General features: G+C 37.1%; 2 protein-coding genes and 1 long non-coding RNA gene across 3 annotated transcripts; 2 read left to right on the forward strand and 1 right to left on the reverse strand.

The window, feature by feature from the left end:
- Positions 1 to 5,411: 5,411 nt before the first annotated feature.
- LOC110380146 (uncharacterized) lies at positions 5,412 to 7,240 on the reverse strand. Its single transcript, XM_021340037.3, has 2 exons — positions 6,986 to 7,240; positions 5,412 to 6,073 (listed from the first exon to the last, which is right to left on the reverse strand). Exons 1-2 carry the CDS (start codon positions 7,128 to 7,130, stop codon positions 5,478 to 5,480), a joined length of 741 nt encoding a protein of 246 aa, XP_021195712.3. The 5' UTR covers positions 7,131 to 7,240; the 3' UTR covers positions 5,412 to 5,477.
- A 2,607-nt stretch (positions 7,241 to 9,847) lies between these two features.
- Positions 9,848 to 11,613, forward strand: LOC135118107 (uncharacterized). The gene is made up of 2 exons (XR_010277366.1): positions 9,848 to 10,061; positions 10,145 to 11,613. It is a non-coding gene; the product is annotated as an uncharacterized LOC135118107 (long non-coding RNA).
- A 302-nt stretch (positions 11,614 to 11,915) lies between these two features.
- Positions 11,916 to 14,605, forward strand: LOC135118136 (uncharacterized). The gene is made up of 2 exons (XM_064039280.1): positions 11,916 to 12,100; positions 12,817 to 14,605. The coding sequence occupies exons 1-2, from the start codon at positions 11,916 to 11,918 to the stop codon at positions 14,603 to 14,605; spliced, it is 1,974 nt and encodes a 657-aa protein (XP_063895350.1).
- The last annotated feature ends 6,559 nt before the right edge of the window (positions 14,606 to 21,164 follow it).

Here is a 21,164-nt window from a genome sequence, read left to right on the forward strand (position 1 = left end):
TTAAGGCGCAATTATTACTGATAGGTGTTTGATACTAAGACCCAGTTTTGGTGATTGCAGTATCAGACACGGGATATTAATATTTATTGAAGTTTTTCGCACAACAAATAAAATAATGGATGCTGAAGTCCAAACCGAAAATCATTTTATTGATAATATTGTCTACATGATATGTTTTTCTAAAATTATAATGATTATTTTTAGATGATGCATGCTTGAGTGCTTGAACCTTTTGTTAATATTTTTACATGGTAAAGTGTAGGTAAAAAGTTACAAAAAGGAAATGCTAGCTGCATTTCCTTTTTGTAACTTTAGTACAACTAAGTAACGACATGTCTCACGAGAGTGACAAGATATTGTATGACATCCAACGCCGTTTGAGGTTCATATCAGTTTTTTCTATTTCCAAAGGGAATTTGTGCGTTTCACGAATAGAAAGTAGGAATCACGCAACCATATTTTATTTATTGAGAATATTTTTAATATTTACGAGTAGGTTTCTTAATCCTGAAACATAATATATCTATCTACCTCGGTAGGTAAGTATCAATAGATTCTAAAATGTTGTTTTACACAGCTATACTTACACAACCAATACATAAAAAAAAAAAACAAATTACCACTTCTATCTTCACCTGTTAAAAAAAAACACTCCCAAAACAGTGGTAATTCTTCCCAGTGATGGCGCAACCCGCCATAACTCAGGAGTATCAGGACTCGTCCACTCGGAAACATCTGATAGTGCCAGGTAGCATGGTGTGATCCCCCCCCCTCCTGTACTGCGGGGGAGAACAGTGCTGGCTATGGGGGATTTTATGGGGTATTTAATTTTTTTTTGGTCATTACACACCAATGAGTGTTTTGAAGCATTATTAGGAGATGAATATGAAAAAATTTTGCTATTTATTGGTCATAATCGTTAGGTTTGTAAATATATATCCATCCATATCATATGGTAGGTTTGTAAGTGTATTATTTTATAAATTAAGTTATCACATTAAGTTTAGCAATTTGATAGGTCTGTATCGATAAGCTGCATTAAAATGGGTCAATCGCAATGTATTTTCTTTCTTTTAAATTAACATGAAACTTCCATTTTACATAGGTATGCCTTTACAAGTCCAGGTTATTTTCTTACATCAACATTTTATATAAACTGCGTCATGAAAACCTATCAATATTCCAACCAACAACATTGAACACAAAATCCTCTCTTCGTGTCCCCAACCATCAAATCTAACAAAAACGAACAGAAAACCCTAAAAATAGAACGAGGAAAACCAACTCATCTAAATATATGATGTCAAGGCAAGTTGTTGGCGATTGTACTTCGTAAGAGCTATCATTTGTGGACCTCGGAAACTGGACCCGTGTTATCTGTGCCCCAACATTTACATTTCTTACCTCAAGGTCTGAGAAATCATGAAAACTTGTGCATAAAAAAATCTATTTATTTTTCCGGGAACTCTCGTTTCGGTTTATTATTTTGAAGGGTTAATTTGGATCCCTTTTTGTGTTTTTTTGATAGGCTTGTGGAGGAACGTTATATTGTTATTTATTGGCCTGTGATGTGATTGATATACGAGGCATCAGTAAATATACCTCTACAAGTGCCATAGAATTGAATTAAACTGCCAAAAACTACGAGGAAAATATCTGTGAAAAACAATCTTTAAAAACATTGTCCCTTATGCTCAAAAACTCTGTTCTTGTTTTGTTATTCGTGTAGCTCAAACCCTTCTCTTTATAATTGCTTATATTATGATTTTTCTCAACAAGATGTCAACAACACACGTTATTCTTGTCCCTCATAATTAAAACTGGTTATAACTGGTTCACGAGATGAAAATAACATTAATAAGTACAGTATATTGTCAACATCGCGTGTTATGTTAATGTGTCGTTAAATCTAGTTTGTTATTAATTCATTATTAATGCGTTTACGTCAATTGCTCACATGGGTTATTTTTATAAGTTAACTGAGGGTTGAACTAACTGTTACCGTATAAACCAAGGTTCAAAGTGACGTAGAAGTTGACCAGTTTAATGTAATGTTTAACTGTGATTGCAAACTGATGAGCAATTGCTCTTGGAAACAAGTTGTTATCGGCTTTTGCTTATCATGCATAGAAATAACAGTTTCTAACTTGAGTTGCTACTTACTGTAATTTAAAATCAAGGTTTATGAAAACCAACATAGTACGAAGATATAAATAAAAATATAACAATAACATTTACATAAAAAAAATGATGTTTAAAAAAACTTCGCACATACAGCGATAAAGTATTTAATTATGAGTGGCTGCGCTCTGTATTTCAACAGACCTTGATCTGTAACTGGGTCACATTGAACTAACTCTAAACAAACTAACCGATTGTTCACAGTTAAATCTGTTGCTATAAACAAAAGAACAACAATCGTTTTACATAACGCACTATTTAGCGCAGTTACTGTAGACCTAGCAATCTAGTGGATATGGCATTGTTGATAATTAATTTAAAAAATATTACCAATACATTTATTAAATAAATTTATTAAATACCTTCATACAAATTCAATCCCTTTTCCAATTCTTTTTATTTCTTTCTAATTCAATGCAAACCAGCCTTGTATTCGAGAAGTCATAAAATATAAATAAGTTCTCCTCCAAAATATTATTAAAAACTCACATCTCCTATTTTTAGAAGCAACGAACCACATGGTTCACAAGCAGAAAAAAACAATTTCATAGTCAAATAAAGTAGTTTAACCATTAATTGTAAGCACTTTACGAGCTGACGTGATCAACACAACCTATTTACATCAGTCGGCATCAATTAATTCACACTAGAGTTTTTACTATCAAGCAAAAACATCGCTTCAGCGTAATTGTTCACTAATTAATGCAAATGGCCGATCGACAGATAAGTCTCGGTCTAATAACACAGCATCAGAACAATGATTTAAGAACAAATTGTTTTCATAACTTGGAAATGCGACATGATGGAAATTGATGTTAAGTTGCATCAGAAAAGGTAGGTCCAAGTTTTAAGTTGGGTTGAAGGTTTCAAGGTCTATAATAGAACATTTCAGGAGCCCTATTCACCTGGTGCCTTCTGCCAGTGGTTTCACCCGTGACCCGAGGAAACTACTCCGCGTACCTAGATCTCCTTGATAAATATGATTTCTTACACTAAGAATTTTTCAAATCACACTAGTAGTTCCTGTGATTATCACATTCAAGCAAGCATGGAAACAAACTTTTCAGTATCACAATATAAGTGTAGATATGTTGTAAATTTAGTAAAAATAGAAACAGAAAGAGAACCTGTGTTTTAACTAATTCCTGTGTGGAATTAATTCCTCTCTAGTAGCTACTAAACTCTGGATCGCTAAAGTGTAGTGTGTTGTGTGTAAACTAGAACTTTCTGAGGTAAATAACAAACTTTGTAGTCGAGTAGGTAATATTTTCTTTACGGTTAAGTGATCGGATGCCGTGCATGTAGTCAGTTCAATCCGAAATGGACAAATATTTGTGTGAACTATATTGACTGGTTTTCTATACGATAGATGACTGTGTATTTTAATACATGTATGAGAAAAATAGCTAAAGTTAAAGATAGTCATTCCTGAAGTTTGATGAGAAAAACTGTGGTGTGTAATATAATTATATTTAACAACCAGTTTATACCTAAGAACCTGCTACCTCCTCCTCCTACTCTTAGTACACCGGTAAAAAATGAATATTTTATGAAAATTTTACCTAATCCTCCTACGCTAGATGCACTTTATTTACGACAAAAGATAAAGAAAATAAAATTAACACGTTAATCTATGCTAATACGAAAATAATCTTTTTAACGACCGTGTCTAAATTGAATTAATTCCAAATTACATTCTCATTTCAAATAATACTAATCTTTATAGAAAACTTATGCAAAGTAATACCCATCTTCTGCAAAGTAGGGTAAGTTCATTTATGAGCGTTTTCGCAGCTCATCGCTTAGATCTGTTTCGCTGATAAGCGCTTAATGAGCGGTTTGAGCGATATATCTCGCGCTCCGAGGAAGTTTCGGTGATCATATGATTTTATGTTTATTTAGTAAGGTGGCCAAGTATTGAGGATAAGAAGGATCATTAAACTTTTAACAAAAAAAAGATACACTTCCTAATTGTATCTTTTTTGGTGTAAAACTTTGAACAAACCTGTAGCATTTTTTCCTAGTTGGTTACATATGCAGCAAGTTACCAAAACAATTCATTGCTATCCAGGATTTGGGACCAAAATAAGAGATGGTTTATTACGCAATACAAAACACAATTTCCGTAAGTAAAAACCACAAGAGGGAAACCGAGGCCAAAAGCCAGGAGTTATTACAATAACTTATAACCCCTGTCCTACCCCCCACTATCTCATGGTTATACCAACACATTATAACCGAGCCAAAACAGGACGGCAACGTGATTATCGTAAAACGTTACGACACCCACCCACTACACAATTTGGTCGGATTATATCTCGTTAATTATGACGCGATGCACATCTCTCGCGCTTAACGAACAAGTCTTTTGTTCTAAAACGTTTATAAAGTAAGCTGTTTATTAAGATTATGTGTAGGGCAACATATTTATTGTGGTTTAAGAAAGGTGCTCGCGCTATCAGTATAAAATTATGGACCCAGCTATCCATTCTTAACTTAGGACCTTCGAGAAAGCAGGGATCGCAATCCATTGGAGTAGGTCTTCTAACTTCTAATTTAAAACTTTAAACACTTTTAACCTAAAATTTGTACACAAAGGAATTCTTAGTTAAAAAGCCTTTACCCAAACTACACTACGTTTGACTACAAATCACCCTAATTTTGTTCTAACCTTATCAACAAAACCGCATTAAAGGAAAAAAAACAGATAGGCACAGTGCGATAAAAATCCATGAATTCCATCAGTGTCCCCCAGTAGGAAACACAGTTGGCTGGCTCTCCTCACACCTTTGTGGCGGACAACTGGGCCGGTAAATTCAATTTATCAACAGCATCGCTCACTGTATGGTAATCACTGCACGAATTACGATTCCACTTTATGGAACACTGCCTTTGTAATACTTTGTTTTTGTATTTAAAAAAACTGGCCAAATCTGAATTGCGTAGGGTTCCGTACCTTTATTGACAACGAGCAAAAAAACTGTAAAAAAAATCTTTGGTAACATGGAGTGGTACCCGTTAAACTTAAAATAAATATGTACCTATATTTATTTTAATTTGTTTTTACACCTAGCAACAACAGTATTACATAAGGCAACTGAAAAATCTCAGTTGTCTGAATATCATAAATTCATGAGATACCTGGAACCTGAAAATAGGATCTGGCTTTAACTGAACTCTAAAAACTGATCATCATGAAGTTTTTCAAATCTACCAATAAAACAAAATGCTTTTAGACAACGTAAATGCTTATTTATTACTTCTTTGCTTAACTGAAACAAAAAATAGGCCCTGGATCATAATAGTAGTGGGTCAGAATCCATTGATTCTTCGTCAAAAAATTCCTCACTTTCCTCTTTACACACCTGCCTGGGAGGAGAATTAACTACTGGCGAAGGTGGACTTACAGGCGAAGGGGGACTTTCCTCCATAATACTATCTATCAAACCGAGCACCTTTCTCTTAAAAAGTCTTATTTGACTTAAATTCATCTGGTTCATATCGGACAGTAAACTGAGCAAGAACATTTTGTTGCAATCTTCGTTACTGCTATTGTTTTCAGTCGGTTTTGAACAGGATGCACTATTAGCATTGCTTCTTGGCTGCGGTTCATCAGTAGCCTGTTTTCTCGTACTGGATGGTTGTGGAGGCGCGGGTGGCTTGGGTTCAGGAGTCGGAGGTTCATCACTGTCATCATCAATAGTTATCGTTCTGTTTCTAAAACTTTCCGCACCTGGGATTTGGTCTAGTGGCTTTTTTATATAAGGCACAGCGAATTGCAAATATTCACTTAGGTAATAAGGCTTTCTGCGAACAAGTCCACTTTTATAAGGCTTCAAATGGCGGACAAAAACGCTTCGAAGATTCTTCCACTTCTCCTTGGCTGCAGGTCCTAGAACAAAACATAGGTTGTTGTTTTTTTTATAAGAATTAATAGAATAAAAATAAGCATGAGATTTTCAGTGCTGTTATATTTTCATTGATTAGATCCATCCCTAAGGCCTATGACGGAACACGACGATTTTAGTCAGTAAGAGTCTGACACTCCCTCACCGCTGCTAACCCACAACGGGAGGGGTCATTTGATGATTTTACGTCGATAAAAAAAAAAAAAGATATCTGCCGTCAACTCTATGCCAAACGTCAAACAAAACGGTTCAGCCATTTTGAATAAATTAATTTCGCACTGTAACGTTACGCTGATTTAGTACCAATATCAAGAAAAGATCTTTTTTTATTTATTTACTGTTACAATTACAATGATGTAAATTCATTTTATTTAATATTAAGTCTTTACTAATTGTATTTAGTCAGTCATATTATATCAAATCGTACGGTTTTCAAAAATGCTACGAGTATAACTGCCAAACGTACAGGGCGAGAGCGGGGCGCGACGCGGGGTTGCGGGGAGGGGGCGCAGTACAGCGGGGTGCACAGTTACCTGCACGCGTTATATTTCTATTGTATTGAATTAGTTCTTCAAACCAACCAGAATTGTAAACTTTAATTTTTTTTACATTACAATAATCTTATAACGTGACTACTACAAAATAATTTCAAAAGACTGGTGTTCAAAACATCTCTTCTAAAAAAAGTAGATACCTATGTAGTTGATAACGCAACGAAATTGAAACGTCAACTCGCACTATAACGCGGCGCGCGGCTACGCGGTGACCTGTTATTTCATTTAGTCGCGTTACCAGACGCTATCCTTGACGCTTGTGTTATTGCCAAAAGGTTAAAAACTAAAAAACTTAAATGCATACGTAGGTATTGTCATTACTATAAAACAAAAAATTCAAACCTGATATTTTGAATTTCCTCCCAATTTCAGACCAGGCTGCATCAGTCATATCCTTTCTCATGTAATCGGGGTCTTTATAATTGTATAGGAAAGCATATTTCTTGATTTCTTGCACGAATCTGATGTTTTGTAGTTCGGCGGCCATCTTGTTTAGACGCGGCGGCGACGCGACGGGCGGGCGACTCGCGCGGCGGGTCGCGGGGAACTAGTCTCGGATGCGTGGGATACTGGTAGCTTGGGTGTGTGCGTGCGCCGCTCCCCGGCGATCGGCGATTGGTCTCCGAGACTAGCGTCGCCGCCCGGTCGCGCGACCGTATCGAAGGACTCGTAATAATAATATTACATTATTTCTGTTGACACGTTGTCATGGCAACGATATTTTGACAGATACTTATGATTATTATGCAATGAGATATGATTTACTTTTGCAATCGAATTGTTTAAGGAGCGTTAGATGTTTTTAACACACTTGTGGGTGGATAGCTGGTTAATAGTCAAGTCTATTAAATGTTTTTCCCTTTATAGTTGAATAGTTACCACCGAAATAAATAAATGCGTCGTAGATGGCTGATCTGATAACATAGCATGATAGGTCTCAGGAAACATGTACACTTTTGAAAAGTAGGTCAGGCAATGTTTTAAATGGGAATATAGGTAGGTAGGTAGGGAGATAGGGTTACGGGGTAGTTTTTGTCGATATTGATAAGATTTTTGATTCATACTAGGAATATTAAAAAAAAAGTAGATAGGTGTTACTGTGTTGCATTCAAACAAAAAATATTTAATTTATCTGGTGCCAATGTTCTTCAAACGGATCCTTTCCCTGCCAACTAAACAAATACCTAGTCAAGTAAAAATAAAAGTCAACCTTAAAAAACTTCTTCATTCTTTCACGCATTTAAATACAAATATAAACAAACACAGAAGCAATAATAGTTGGAGAGATAACATCGAAATTAGTTTAGTTTTTGCTCGATTAACCATACAAGCAATCTAAGTCTTAGCCAACAGGAAGCTCGCTACTGCTTTAGAAAGAGACAGACTTATGTGTGTGTTGCAAGTGGGAAAGAGATGGAGGCTCTTTGTTTTTTGGTAACAATAGTAGGAAGGATTTATGAGGTCCAAGTTTGTGCTATTGTTTTAGGGTTCCGTGAGACATTGTGATAGGATGTGGTTCGCAAATAATTCCGAAAATATTTTAGTTGAACAAAGCGGTCGTTTGTCAGGAAAACTTGCTTTTAGTGTGATGCGACGGAAATTGTGGGTAGTGAGGATTGCCAGCCGTTATGTCTATATGTTATAGCCAGTTTTATAGGAAATGTTACGTATACTGTTTATTTGTTGAGATAATTCAGGCCATATACTTATACACCAATTCCCGTTGGCATTTTTATATAACTTATCTTGCACATAGTGCGGCTTTATGCCTTCGCATTAGTAGTGATCATACAAAAGAAATCATTTTCTAGATAGAGCTTTGGTATATGAAATTCTAGCGGTTGCCCGAGGTTTTACCCAAATAAAAAGAAGCTTACTGTACGGTGCAACCGCACATTCCGCACATCAGCATTTTACGCCACTTACATTTTAATTCATAATATATGTTCAGTTCGCGTTGAGCTACCAAGTTGGTCAAGCGTTCTCGTTACAGCCAACAAGGGCTGCGTCACTCATTTCATTCACTCATAGTCCATTAAGCTCATCTTTACCTTTAGTACGTTTCGGTTAATACAGTAGTGTTCAGTACTTAACAATCTTTTATTCCTTTCCACCATCATCTAAAGTATTGTAGGGTCCAGCAAGGGATCATACATATTTATGGTCCTTCGGTTGTGAACATTGCACGCTGCATAGTCCATATCGCGCGCGTGGACAGTGCAGCGGTTAGCTAACCAGTGACTCAAAACTTGTGTGAATTGTGTTGAGTGACTACAAAACTTTGGGACTAACAAGTGACCCAGGGTCATCAAGGACCCGCGAACTATAAGGAGTTCAGTGCAACAGACTCGAGACTAACAGGTGTCTCAAGAAGCGCTTCATCATCAAAATCTGAGGCTAACAGGTGTCTCAGCGGATCACCAAGGATTCGTAAGCAGTTATCAAAACAGTCAAGTAAGATCTTTCCATTTATTTCTTACTATAATTAAATCCTCGTCATGGAGGCCTTACATGCAAATCAGGACGAACTTTACACAGCCATCCTAAAGTTGGCTACAAATATCAAAAAAGACTCAGCGGATCGTAAGACTGCTGACTATTTCAAGCGACGTTTAGATACTTTAAATCAATATTGGTCTGATTACCAGTACCATCACGAACGTCTTCTCATGGAAGAAAGTAAGACTCATCCCTATTTCATTGGCCGTAAATACGAAAAAACAAAAGAGCTATATATCTCGACTAAGGAACTTATCAATCAACAATATCAAGTTTTGTTGATGAAGATGAAAGAAACTCAACAAGGAGATTCTACACAGGAAGAACAGGGTCCTGCATGGTCTGAGCAAGAAGATCCGGTGGGACAACAATCGCCGCCTGTCGAGACATGCTCCAGAGGTTCATCTAGCAAGCTTGATGAACTATTGAAAAACAAGCAAGCAACTTCAGGGCGCTGCAGCGCACTGTGGCAGGGATAAATTTGGATTTTATGTCCGAAAAGTGGGAGTTGAAAGATGCCTTGCGTATTCTACAGTCTCGATGGTCTATTATAGATTCCTTACATTGGGAACTAGACAGCGAATTAGAGGGTACGAATCAAGAATATGAGGTGTCTTATACGAAGCAAGAAACTATTTACAATGAATTAAAAAATGCAATTAATAGAAAACTAGGGTCAGTAGTTCACAAAGAGAATTGGACCAAAAATCGACATCCCGTTCTTCAGTGGCAATTATCAAAATTGGGTGTCTTTCAAGGACTTGTTTACTGAAGCTATCCACAGTAACATCTCCTTATCAAACGCCCACAAGATGCAGTTTCTTAAAAGCAAGGTGCGAGGAGAAGCTGAACGTTTGATACAGCATTTACAAATCAGTTCTGACAATTACAATGTCTGCTGGGAGATATTGAACAATAGGTACAACAACAAATGGTTGATTTTACATCTCATCTAGATCTCGTACTGAATCTTCCAGTAGTTCAACAAGCAAATGTTTTCAGATCAAGAAAATTCACGATACCACTCTAGAGTGTTTAAACTCAATAAGGAACCTAGGCGTTAACATAGACAGCTGGGATCCATTCATCGTGCGTATTTTATTGCTGAAATTGGATGCGGACACGCATGATCATTATTTGGAATCTCTGAAGAAACCCAGAGATCTACCAAAATTGACGGAGTTTCTAAGCTTCTTAGAGAGCAGATTCACCGCATTGGAATCTTCACGCAAGAAAAACGAAAATTCCAAACCATCAACAAGCAAGCAAAATAAAACATCGTCATCATTCTTCAAGAATAAATATTCAGCAAGTAAGACTTCGGTAAATAATATCGAATTAACATGTCCATTATGCAAAGAGTCACATGGAATATACTATTGTAATAAGTTTTTAACTATGACGCCAAGTTCGAAGCGACAAGCTATAACACGATTACGTCTGTGCAAAATTGTCTTTATTCGCATGGGGATAAGGAATGTACGTCCGAAAACGGTGCCGCGAATGTAGCGGTAGACATAATACACTTTTACATGAAGCGTTCAACAATAAGTCTTCATGTAACACAATTACTGAGAATAAAACACCAGTGGTCCTTGCAACGCAAAATCAAGAATCTCAAGAAAATCACGTTGCGCAACAAGGCAATAACATGATCGAAACATTATTAGCAACCGCAATGATCAAAGTTCAAGCAAGTGACGGATCATACCACAAAATGCGTGCGCTAATAGATCAAGGCTCTCAAGCCTCTCTTATCACAGCGAGAGCGACACAACAGCTAGCTTTATCAAGAAAGTATTGCAAGGCCGTCATCTGCGGGATAGGAGAAAAGGAGAGCAGTAGCAAGGGCGTTACGAACATAACATGTTGTTCGCATTTCAATGACTTTACATTTAAAACAGATGTAGTAATCATGGACACGCTGATTAATCAGTTACCAAGATGTACATTTACCAAGCCAACATGGGCACATCTAGCTGGCGTGCAACTAGCCGATCCAGAATACAATGTCAGCCGTCCTATCGACATCTTATTGGGAGCCGATGTGTATTCCCATATCATTTTAGAGGGCATTATCAGGGTGGATCTATCATTACCGGTCGCGCAACAGACACGACTGGGATGGATCTTATGCGGAAACTTAAACACTTTTCATTGTAGCGTAGTCCTGAATCAAGTGGACGAAGTACAAAGATTTTGGGAGATTGAAGACATCTCGGAATCATCCAATTTATCTGCAGAAGATCTACAATGCATTGAGTATTACAAGAAAACCACAAGAAGGCATGATAATGGCATGTATGAAGTAAGATTGCCTTTTCAAGAAAACTTTGAGGTACAGTTGGGATTGTCTAAAAATAAAGCAATGGCGCAATTTCAACAGTTGGAAAGGAAATTTCACAATAATGAAGAATTAGCAAAACAATATAAATTATTTATTCAAGAATATAAAACGTTAGGACATATGATACCGGCGTCCGGTAACATGCAACCGGATTATTATTTACCGCACCATTGTGTATTGCGAAACGATTCCACTACGACAGCACTTCGCGTAGTTTTCAACGCTTCATCAAAACAACAACAGGAACTAGCTTAAATGACGTCATGTTAAAGGCCCAAATCTACAGCAAGATCTCCAATCTTTACTATTAAGGTGGAGACAATATCGCGTTGCTTTTACGGCAGATATCGAAAAATGTTCCGTTTTATTTGGCTAAATGAACAGGATCAAAAATTCCAAAAAATCATATGGAGGGATACTACTGACATGCGTCATCAGGTATACCAACTATGCACGGTTACATACGGCACCAAGGCCGCACCATTTTTAGCTATGATGACTTTAAAACAACTGGCTGAAGATGAGAGACAAAATTTCGACAGTGTTGCAATCAAGGCCTTGGAGCAGTCATTCTACATGGATGACGTCCTTCATGGGTCGCATTCTGTCGAGTTAGCAGTAAAACTAAAGCAAGATTTAATCACATTGCTAAAATCAGGGGGGTTTAATTTAAGAAAGTGGTCGTCCAACGTATCAGTCTTACAAGACGATGCAATCAGTGCGAATAGAGAGCAAGAAAATTTCGATTTTAAGGAAATGGAGACATCAAAAACATTGGGATTACGTTGGAATTCAAAACAAGACTTATTTACATTTCAATCAAAAATGGAACCATCAAACAAAACACCAACTAAAAGATCCATGTTATCAGACATATCAAAGTTGTTTGACCCTCTTGGTTGGCTGTCACCGTTATCAACAAAGCTAAAACTACTATTTCAGCAAGTTTGGATGTCAAGTAGTCAATGGGATGACAAGTTACCCGATCAAATTAGCAAAGAATGGCTAAACATTAAAGATGACATGCACAAAATCAATCAATTCAAGTTGGAGCGTTGGCTGGGTACAGGAGAAAACAACACGCTAGAATTACATGGATTCTGCGATTCGTCTAATAAAGCCTACGCATGCGTTGTTTATTGCAAGACTGAAAACAACGGAGTAACAAAGATTTCTTTGGTGGCAGGAAAAGCAAGATTAGCTCCAGTAAACAAATCAATATCATTACCAAAATTAGAGTTGAGTGGTGCTTTATTATTGTCAAAATTGTTGGCTAAAATTAAACAATGCTTTATCAGTCATAATATCAAGATATATACTTGGACAGACTCAATGGTAGTCCTAGCCTGGTTACAAAAAGAGCCAGGACGTTGGAAGCCTTTGTCGCCAACAGGGTGCGACAAATATCAAGCATAATACCGATAGATTGCTGGCGTTACGTCAAGTCAGCAGAAAATCCAGCGGACTGTGCAAGCCGCGGATTGAGTATCGATCAATTGAAAAATCATTCGCTGTGGTGGGAAGGACCGTCGTGGCTCCGAAAATACGACCCTGACCATGAAACTGAGCAAGCAGTGTTTACCACAGACGAAGAAGCACGAAAAGCCAAGAAACTTATTAATCACATATCGCAGCAAGAAAGCGATAATATTTTGGATGAATTATTAGTAAGATATAGTACACTCGCTAAACTAACAAGAGTTTTAGCATGGATATTAAGATTTATCAAGCAAGCGAGATACAAGAAAAATCGCATGCAAACTTATTTAACATTACATGAATTAAAAAATGCTAAGCATAAAATAATATTACATGTACAGCAGAGAGAATTTGCTCAGGAAGTACATTATTTAAAAGAAAATAAGCCGCTATCAGCAAAAAACAAGTTATTGCAATTAAATCCATTCCTTGACAACGAGGGACTTCTCAGAGTCAAAGGAAGACTAAGCAAGGCCAATATCAATCCAGACATGATGCATCCGATTATCATAGCTCACGAAGGACATTTAACAAACTTAATTATAGATCAAGCACATGAACTTACCTTCCATGGAGGAGCACGGGTGACATCAGCATTCATTCGCAAGAATTATTGGATCATAGGCGGTAATCGAGCCGTCAAAAAACGTATACGTACCTGCGTTACCTGTCGTAAACACAATCCAAGCAAGATGACACAGTTGATGGGTGATTTACCTACGCAGAGATGTAACATTGCAAAGCCTTTTGAACATACAGGCGTCGATTTTACCGGACACGTGCTCATAAAGGCCAACAAGGGCCGAGGAATTAAGACTACAAAGGGCTACGTAGTGGTATTTGTCTGTATGGCAACCAAGCTTGTTCATCTAGATTTAGTCTCGGACCTCACATCATCAGCATTCCTAGCTGCATTGCGACGAATGGCTGGAAGAAAAGGCTCGCCGAAACACTTGTATAGCGACAATGGTACAAACTTTGTTGGTGCTAACAAAATTTTACAGGAAGAATTGGAACAAATACAAAAAACATTTGATCAAGATTTCATCAAAGAAATTACTAGCCTGGAGATTGAATGGCATTTTAACGCACCCTCATGGCCCACAGCAGGAGGGCTGTGGGAGGCTGCAGTTAAAAGTTTAAAATATCATTTAAGAAGAGTCGTTGGAGAGCAAAAGCTCACTTTTGAAGAGTTCAGCACAGTTCTGGCCCAGTTAGAAGCAGTACTTAACTCAAGGCCATTGTGTCCTCTTACTGAAGACCCCAACGATCTAGATTTCCTCTCTCCGTCAAGCTTTATCAATCTAAATCAAGATATGACTATATTAGAAACAGAAACTGATATGCGGACAAGATGGCATTTAACTCAAAAAATAGTACAAGATATTTGGAAACGTTGGCATGCAGAATATCTCACACAGCTGTCAGCAAGAAGCAAGTGGAGACATTCTCAACCAGACATTCAACTAAATGACATCGTCACAATTAACGATGCAAACTTACCTCCTGGGAAATGGGCAGTTGGTCGAGTCGTCCAGCTGCATCCCGGGGCCGATGGCCACATCAGGGTGGTCACATTGAAAACAAAGAATGGGCTGATCAAGAGGCCTATTATCAAACTGTCTATTCTCCTGTGAACGATAGAATCAACAAACAAGAGTTGCGTTCCAAGGAAGTAAAGGATGGCAAGCCATATCAAATCAAAAGAGTAAACTACAGCTTTTTCGCTGGTAATGTTACTCTTGTCTTTCATGAGCATTTTGACCACAGCATACGGTTCATACAATGTAACACAATTAAAAGACAATCAAGGTTTTTATTTGGACAAAATTGCAAACATGCAACTAATCAGAGATGAATGGAAGATAGTCACATACTATGACATGAATTCACTTTGGCAAGGTACCGAAGCATGCAGTAAATACCTCGGCTACTTAGAACAGCTATGCAATAAGTTTAAAGAAACATCACATTGTGACGTAATTCAAGTTCAACTAAAGCATGAATTCTCAGAACTCGAGTACTATAACCACCTGCTGCTGAGTCAGCATACCGGCACGCGCCGCGCACGAGACCTGCGCCGCCGCAAGCGAGGCCTTATCAACGGTGTAGGGTATCTTGCAAACAATTTATTCGGTGTACTTGATGAGAGATTCGCAGAACAATATAAACAAGATATTCAATCCATACGTGACAATGAAGATCATTTAATCTCGCTGTTGAAACAACAAACAACGGTAATTGAAGCAGAATACAACATTTTGAAAAGAAACGGGCAAGCAATTAATAAGCAACACAAGATGCTTAATACATTATCAATCAAGCTAGATAGAATAGAAAACGTTTTATTGAACGAATCAGAGAGAAATCGAATCATGAACGATTTCAGTACGGGAGCAATCGCTACAAGCAATGTTCTCAGACAGCTAAAACAATCCAAACAAGTTTATTAGATACCGTAACAGATGTTTACCACGGAAGACTCAATATTCATTTATTGTCACCAGAACAACTGAAGAACACGCTGAATACAATATCGAGTCATCTTTCAAAAGATCTTACGTTACCGATCAATAACTTACAAATCAACTTTAAAACATTTATCATTTATTGACAGTCAAAGCAAGAATGACTGAAGAGTTTTAATCTTCGAATTGAAAGTACCTCTGGTGTCTAGAGATACATTTTCCATCATGAAAATTATCCCAATACCTCAATCTGTAGGTAATTCAAGGATGGCTACATTAACTCCGATTGCTGAACATGTTGCAATCAATTTAAAGAAGGACTCGTATTTACCAATGTCCATATCCGACGTTCAGGTATGTCTAAGTGACAATGTGGACAATTATCTATGTCATATAGAGAAGCCAATTTATCATCTCAAGAATAATGAAAAATTTTGTGAACTAGAACCAGACTCAAGCAAATGCAAGATCAGCATTACGACTTGTTCGAACCAATGGACAGCTCTTAGCAAAATAAACAATTACGCATTTTTCTGCTGTAGTCAGTGTGAAATAAGAGTTCTATGCGGCGATAATGTGTCGCCGGGGCAGATAATAAAAGCAGGCATATTGGGAGTCGAACACGACTGTCTAATTAAAACTGAAAGTTTTACCGTTTACTCACGCAATGAAGCTTTTAGCACTTTAAACATAAAACCATCGTTAAAGCTACCTGAGATAGAACCAATTAATCATATCATAAACGCAGGCATCTCGACACCACTGATACAAAACAATACACTACTCTCGAGTAACGAGGAGTTCGACGAAATCAAGAAACAACTCCGCATACTTAAAGCAAGTGAAAAGTTACCAAATCAACTTTCCTATCACGATATCCATCACTACACAGCATTTTATGTGATGATCGGAGTTGTGTTGGTGGTTGGAGCAGGCTTCATGGTACGGCGTCGGCTGCACAACAGGCGGACCGCTTCTCTCGAGGTGGCAAGGGCCGCATTGGCAAGTCTACAGGCAACGCAACACGTGACCCCGGCACGGGCAGAGGCTGGGGCCTCTGTCATCATCCACTGTGGAATATAGTGCTAGTGCGCGTAATCAGTGTGAAATTCCGTGTGTGTCAGATTACAGAGAAATTCCAAAGGTGCATAAGTTAGACAAGTGTACAGTGCCTATATCACGTAAAACGGAGTTCAAGTAGAGACTCTAAGCATTAAATAAGGACCAATTGGAATCACCTTGTTAATCATCAAGTATAAGGACCAATTGGCATCACCTTGTTACTCATCTTATCATGTTCATCTCATACTCATCTTCCCGCTCGGGAGCATGTACGGTGCAACCGCACATTCCGCACATCAGCATTTTACGCCACTTACATTTTAATTCATAATATATGTTCAGTTCGCGTTGAGCTACCAAGTTGGTCAAGCGTTCTCGTTACAGCCAACAAGGGCTGCGTCACTCATTTCATTCACTCATAGTCCATTAAGCTCATCTTTACCTTTAGTACGTTTCGGTTAATACAGTAGTGTTCAGTACTTAACAATCTTTTATTCCTTTCCACCATCATCTAAAGTATTGTAGGGTCCAGCAAGGGATCATACACTTACTTAGGTATATGTTTTTTTCATGTAAAAAGTACCAATACCTATTATGCCTTTTAACTAACTTCCGCTGAGTTAGTATTTATCTATCCATAAATAATGAAGACTAAGCATATCTTTAACCACCAATAAATTAATCCACAAAGTCCTCGTTAAACATTAATTAATGAGAAGAATAACAAAGAAACAAACAATTGTAGCAATGCGTTATATGGAGTAACTACTTATGTCATCTTTATGCAAGCAGTTATTTATAACTCTTTTATTAATGTACAAGGATAACATAAACGAGTTTTTCATTTCTCATATAAGACACGCGCATACGTATAATGTCGTCAGTGAATATAAAATACTTTGTGGTAGTTATATGTATATTACTTTTCTGAAAGAGAAAAGTCTGTATTGTATAAATAAGTTTTCAGTACCTAAAACATGGTAACATTTACAAATACCAAAAGAAGTTAGAACCTACTGTTAAAATAACCTTGGTGATTGTCTTAATTTGTTAACCAAGATAGGGCTTATTGCCAGGTAGGTACGCACATTTTATTCGTGGTACAGTTAACGACAAATAAATTAAATACACTATTCCACAGATAACTTACACGTGTCAGTGTTTCAGGGCGGAAAAACTCATTAATTCCAAAACGAAAACCACAAATAAAACCAAAAGCAACTTTTCATTCGAGTTAACTGAAACTGTGTCTAAAAATACACGGTTACCTACAAAACTCCAATAAAAAAGATAACATACACACAGCAATAAATTACCGTGTCAGCCAATCAGACATTAACGCCGGTTAGAAAAGAACCGCGGTTAAAACTGTGGTTAAAATTAACATGGAAAGTGACACATAGGGTTGAGACACGCGATGTTGTGACTTAAAGGCACTATTAAGGGTCATGAGGTCGCCTTGTGCCTTGTGCCTCGGGTAGCTATCGAGGTTATCTACTTTGTTAACTTTGTATGCGGTGTTGGCAGAGATCCAGCTTTATTTTTAGATTTTTATGCTTTTACAGTATTTGACTGCTAAATGAGGATTGATGATTGTGTCAGTTATTATCTCTTGATTTGCTTTAAGTCTAAAAATACATCGTAAGAGGAAAAACTCCACCATTGCATGCATATCTTATTCCATCTTAAAAGATTTATAATCTCCTGCTCATTTTACGATCTTGTTAAAACTTAGTTAATATGTAGAATAGGTTTTATAAAAATTACTTCATACTGCCAGTAACCTATTAGTGGTTTTATATTTATTTCGTGATTTCACTTGCGTCACTCGGGATCTCTACCGCGCATCCGGATTTTGTACCTATAACGTATCTTTTTTCGAAACCTAGACTGGAGACACTTCTTACCTAGTCGGAATAGGAAACCCCACATAACATCCCAACAGTCCAACATAAAGGGAAGTGTTATAACACAGTACTGGCTGATGGATCGTACGTGCGCCCGCGCATAGCAACCGTGACGCAACCTGCAGCGATGCAATTGTTTCGACGACTTGCATGACAACCGACTGTTACTCCCTACTGGGGTTGAGTATGGGTTAAGTTGTAGGTGGCAGCGGTTTTTAGTTAAATAGAGAGAAGTTTTGTGTGTTTTGATTAGGGACTTAAACAATTACATTTCAAAGTTTCAGCCAGCATCGATGCCTAAAGAAAAAAAATAAAAAAATATTGGTTACTACTTTTTATTTATTTTATTATCTATCTGACGTTACTTCTACAATTACATGACTCACAATGTCGTTTTCCTAGTGTAACTGAGTCAAAGGTTTTATATATCATTTTCTTGTAAAAACGTGTTTAATAGACCTACTAGGTTTAAAGAAAAACAAAAAATCAATGATTGTATTAAAAATTAAAACTATGATAGCAGAGTTCATCGCTTCAGCTTTGTTCCCCGCTCCCGCTCCCTCTCATAACTTAACCCATAACAGCTTGATTACAATTTATTACCTGTTTACTTGAACTTAGACAACAATCGTTGCAATTTCGCGTCGATTAAACTTGCAAATGTGTTGGGAAACTGCAGTTAGCAGCACTTAACTGTTTGTTTTTGCTAACTGTTAGCGTGGCGTGTTTTTGTGGGCGCGCCCGATTTCAATCTGATGACGTATGTATGTCGGCTGTTTATATTTTTCCCTTTGAACCTTGTGTAAATAGGGCCTCGGTAAATAGAGGTTGATGTTTGATAGGAATCGACAGGGTATTTTTTTAGGTTTTTACACATTGTTTAGGGTGAGACGAATAATGCGATGTAGGTCTATTGTGTGCTAGTATGCTTGCTATATTTTCGACTGAATTAATTTTGTAATCGGTACTAAATCTGAACGATAAGTAGATAACTTTATTAGTTCATTACAAAACATCATCTATAAAAGCAGAGAAAATCATCTTAGATGTATTGCCTTTCTCGGTATCAATTAACAGTATCTGGTACCAATAAAATAATGCCAATTATTATTTGTATCAAAAACTAGACAGAAAATATTTTTGTAAGGTAAATAAAAAATAACTTCAACTAATTCACAGTACGAATTGTACCTAACACACACGTGTACATAAAAACAAACAAACACAGCGTAATATTTTTACGTGCATATTACGGTGAAGTACCAGGCTGGTATAAATTAGCTGGAGTATAACGCAGCGGGAGCTCGCTAGTTCCCTTTATTATTTGTTTGTCTGCTGTGTGCCTGTTACCAGCCCCTGAAGCGGTACACTGGAGGACAGAATTAGAGGAACACCTTTGAAATTATGTTTCTTATAGGTAATTATTATCGTAAGAAAAAAGTAAGTTCCTTTTTCAACTTTGCACCTAAGTAGGTTAACCTAACCTAAAGAGTCGTCCATTGTATTTACTCTAGAAATTATACACGTATCTCTGTGTTTAATTAATAATTAATCAAGTTTGCATTCTTGTTCTGGGTCATTCGTTTTTTATTCAAGCCACATCTGGTTGCTAACGTCATTCATAACGGCTATTTCACAATAATTTTTAAATCTCACGATTAATTTGAATAAAAAAAGCATATGAGCTAGACTAAAGAATAAAAAGAAGAGAAATAGTTATCTCTCAAAATACCACTTATTATAATACAAAAACAAGCAAGAACAAGATTCTCCAAAGATTTATAGGCGATGTCTTGTAAATAAATCTCAGCGATGACGTCACCGACACTCCTTGACACCTTATTTACATGAATGTGCTACGTGACTCGAGGAGTTGTTCCACTGTATTAAATATAGCCTTACAATGTACGACCTCTCACTTCCGACCGGAAACTTTAAGAAAACTGCTGATATTTGTCCAACTTTATGATCGTTCCGAACAAAACGAACAAAGGAGCGTTGGAGTGTAAATTTTATTTTTAAGATTTTATTTCTTGTAGTCTTCACAGTAACATTTAGTGCCAAAAGAACGAACTGGCACAAACACACAAAAGGAATTACTTTGCCCAATATTTTCTACCAAAAATAATATCTGTTCCCATTTTTGTGTCGGCGAGTGTATCGTCTGTTACGTCCGGGAGGCACGCGAAGGAAACACGTAGTAATTTTTTTTCAGGCAACTTCCGGCGGTAGTTAATAACTTTCATAATGTTTGTCTGAAGGCTCCGCTTGTTTTTGTGCAACGTTTTCAGCAAACTTTGGACTTTACTAATGGCAAATTTATTATATGGAGCCTACGGGGAGTGGAAACAACATTGTTTTTTAGGAAAGGAAAGAGGGACTTTTTATTATTTGTTGGAGTAAAAGTGTATTCTGTGAAACTACGTATTTACAGCTGTATAAAATATGTCCTTTTGCTATCCGTTGCGTAAGTAGTTTAGGCTCTAAGTTAAGTAGATTTTGAAAATGGAAGGCATGTATTTTTAACCAAATAACCTATCAATATTTTTTCTAAATTTTTGCTGTTTATACTAGTCCCGTCTAGGTATAAGTATAAAACCTTTATATCATGACGTCATTGCCAAAAATAACTTCGATTTCTATCTGAGGTTATAAATCCAGTAATGTAAAACCGAATACATAACACATTTGCAGATTTCCAGTAACGTCAATACTGTAATATTGTTACCGAACATTTTGCTTACCTGTCACAATTGGAT

The sequence above is a fragment of the Helicoverpa armigera genome, chromosome 18 (assembly GCF_030705265.1).
Source record: "Helicoverpa armigera isolate CAAS_96S chromosome 18, ASM3070526v1, whole genome shotgun sequence".
Taxonomy (NCBI): Eukaryota; Metazoa; Arthropoda; class Insecta; order Lepidoptera; family Noctuidae; genus Helicoverpa; species Helicoverpa armigera.

Excerpts from the sequence above, each read along its gene's own strand:
- LOC110380146 (XM_021340037.3), bottom strand. The coding sequence starts at position 7,130 with ATGGCCGCCGAACTACAAAACATCAGATTCGTGCAAGAAATCAAGAAA. Across the intron at positions 6,074-6,985 it reads GAGGAAATTCAAAATATCAG|GACCTGCAGCCAAGGAGAAG; the intron begins GTTTGAATTTTT and ends GTTTTGTTCTAG.
- LOC135118136 (XM_064039280.1), top strand. The coding sequence starts at position 11,916 with ATGCGTCATCAGGTATACCAACTATGCACGGTTACATACGGCACCAAG. Across the intron at positions 12,101-12,816 it reads CATGGGTCGCATTCTGTCGA|ACTCAATGGTAGTCCTAGCC; the intron begins GTTAGCAGTAAA and ends ATACTTGGACAG.